Consider the following 816-nt stretch of genomic DNA (forward strand, 5'->3'; position numbering starts at 1 on the left):
GGGTGAGGGGGAGGAGGGATGGGGTGGTGGTAACCAGCAGAAGGGGGCGGGACCTGAAGATGACACTGGGCATGTCATAAGGCCGATGTGGCACCTCCGTTGACACCCTTCGGTCACACCCACTGCACGACAGGGAATCAACGAGCCCGGGCGCCTAGCCGGCACACCACGCGCGCCCGCTTCGCTCCCATCAGGGCTGGATCGTGCTTCCTCATCGCCCCGGCGCCGGCTCTGAGTCGACCCTTCGCAAGCCACTCCCGACCGCCCGGCAGACCCAGTCAACACGACATCACCCGTGAGCAGAACCCAGCACGACTCAAGCTGTGACGCCATCCACCCCAAAAACCCAGGCCACCAAACACCCGAACCCCTGGCCAAAAATCCCATCCCATTCCCAAACGATTTGCATGAGCATCGGTCTGCATATTGCCCCCACCTGCAACCCCTGCATCCCAGCCCACATTCGGCACGCACCTGATCTGCTAGCCGAGTACAGGGCCAGCTGCAGCCAGGGGCTTCCAGACTCAGCAGAGGGCCCATAGTGCGTGGGCCCCGGCCCGAACGGAGTGAGTGGCAGCGGTGGCCCGGGCAGCGGCGCTATGGGCAGCACGGCGCAGTAGGCGTGTGCCAGCACCTTGGCAGCCGCGGTGGGGTCCAGGCCTGGGGGTGCGTGGATGATTGAGTGGGTGGCTGGGTTGGTGGGAGGGCAGGGGTGGATGGGTGCGTGTATGGGCAAGTGGGTGTGTGTGTGAGTGGCTGGCGTGGGTGTGCGGGTGAGTTGGTGGGTAACAGGGACAGCAGCCGGGCAGCGGCGGG

The 816-nt window shown here is 65.7% G+C and overlaps 1 protein-coding gene across 1 annotated transcript in view; it reads right to left on the reverse strand.

Moving 5' to 3' along the window:
- Positions 1-816, reverse strand: part of MNEG_9224 (Protein FAM91A1) — a gene marked incomplete at both ends in the record, with an annotated part of 9,285 nt that overhangs the window by 1,771 nt on the left and 6,698 nt on the right. Inside the window, one exon of the mRNA XM_014042302.1 lies at positions 475-660. Coding sequence (XP_013897756.1) covers positions 475-660 — 186 coding nt within the window. The remainder of the gene's footprint in view (positions 1-474; positions 661-816) is intronic.

This window comes from Monoraphidium neglectum, assembly GCF_000611645.1.
Source record: "Monoraphidium neglectum strain SAG 48.87 unplaced genomic scaffold scaffold01861, whole genome shotgun sequence".
Classification (NCBI taxonomy): Eukaryota; Viridiplantae; Chlorophyta; class Chlorophyceae; order Sphaeropleales; family Selenastraceae; genus Monoraphidium; species Monoraphidium neglectum.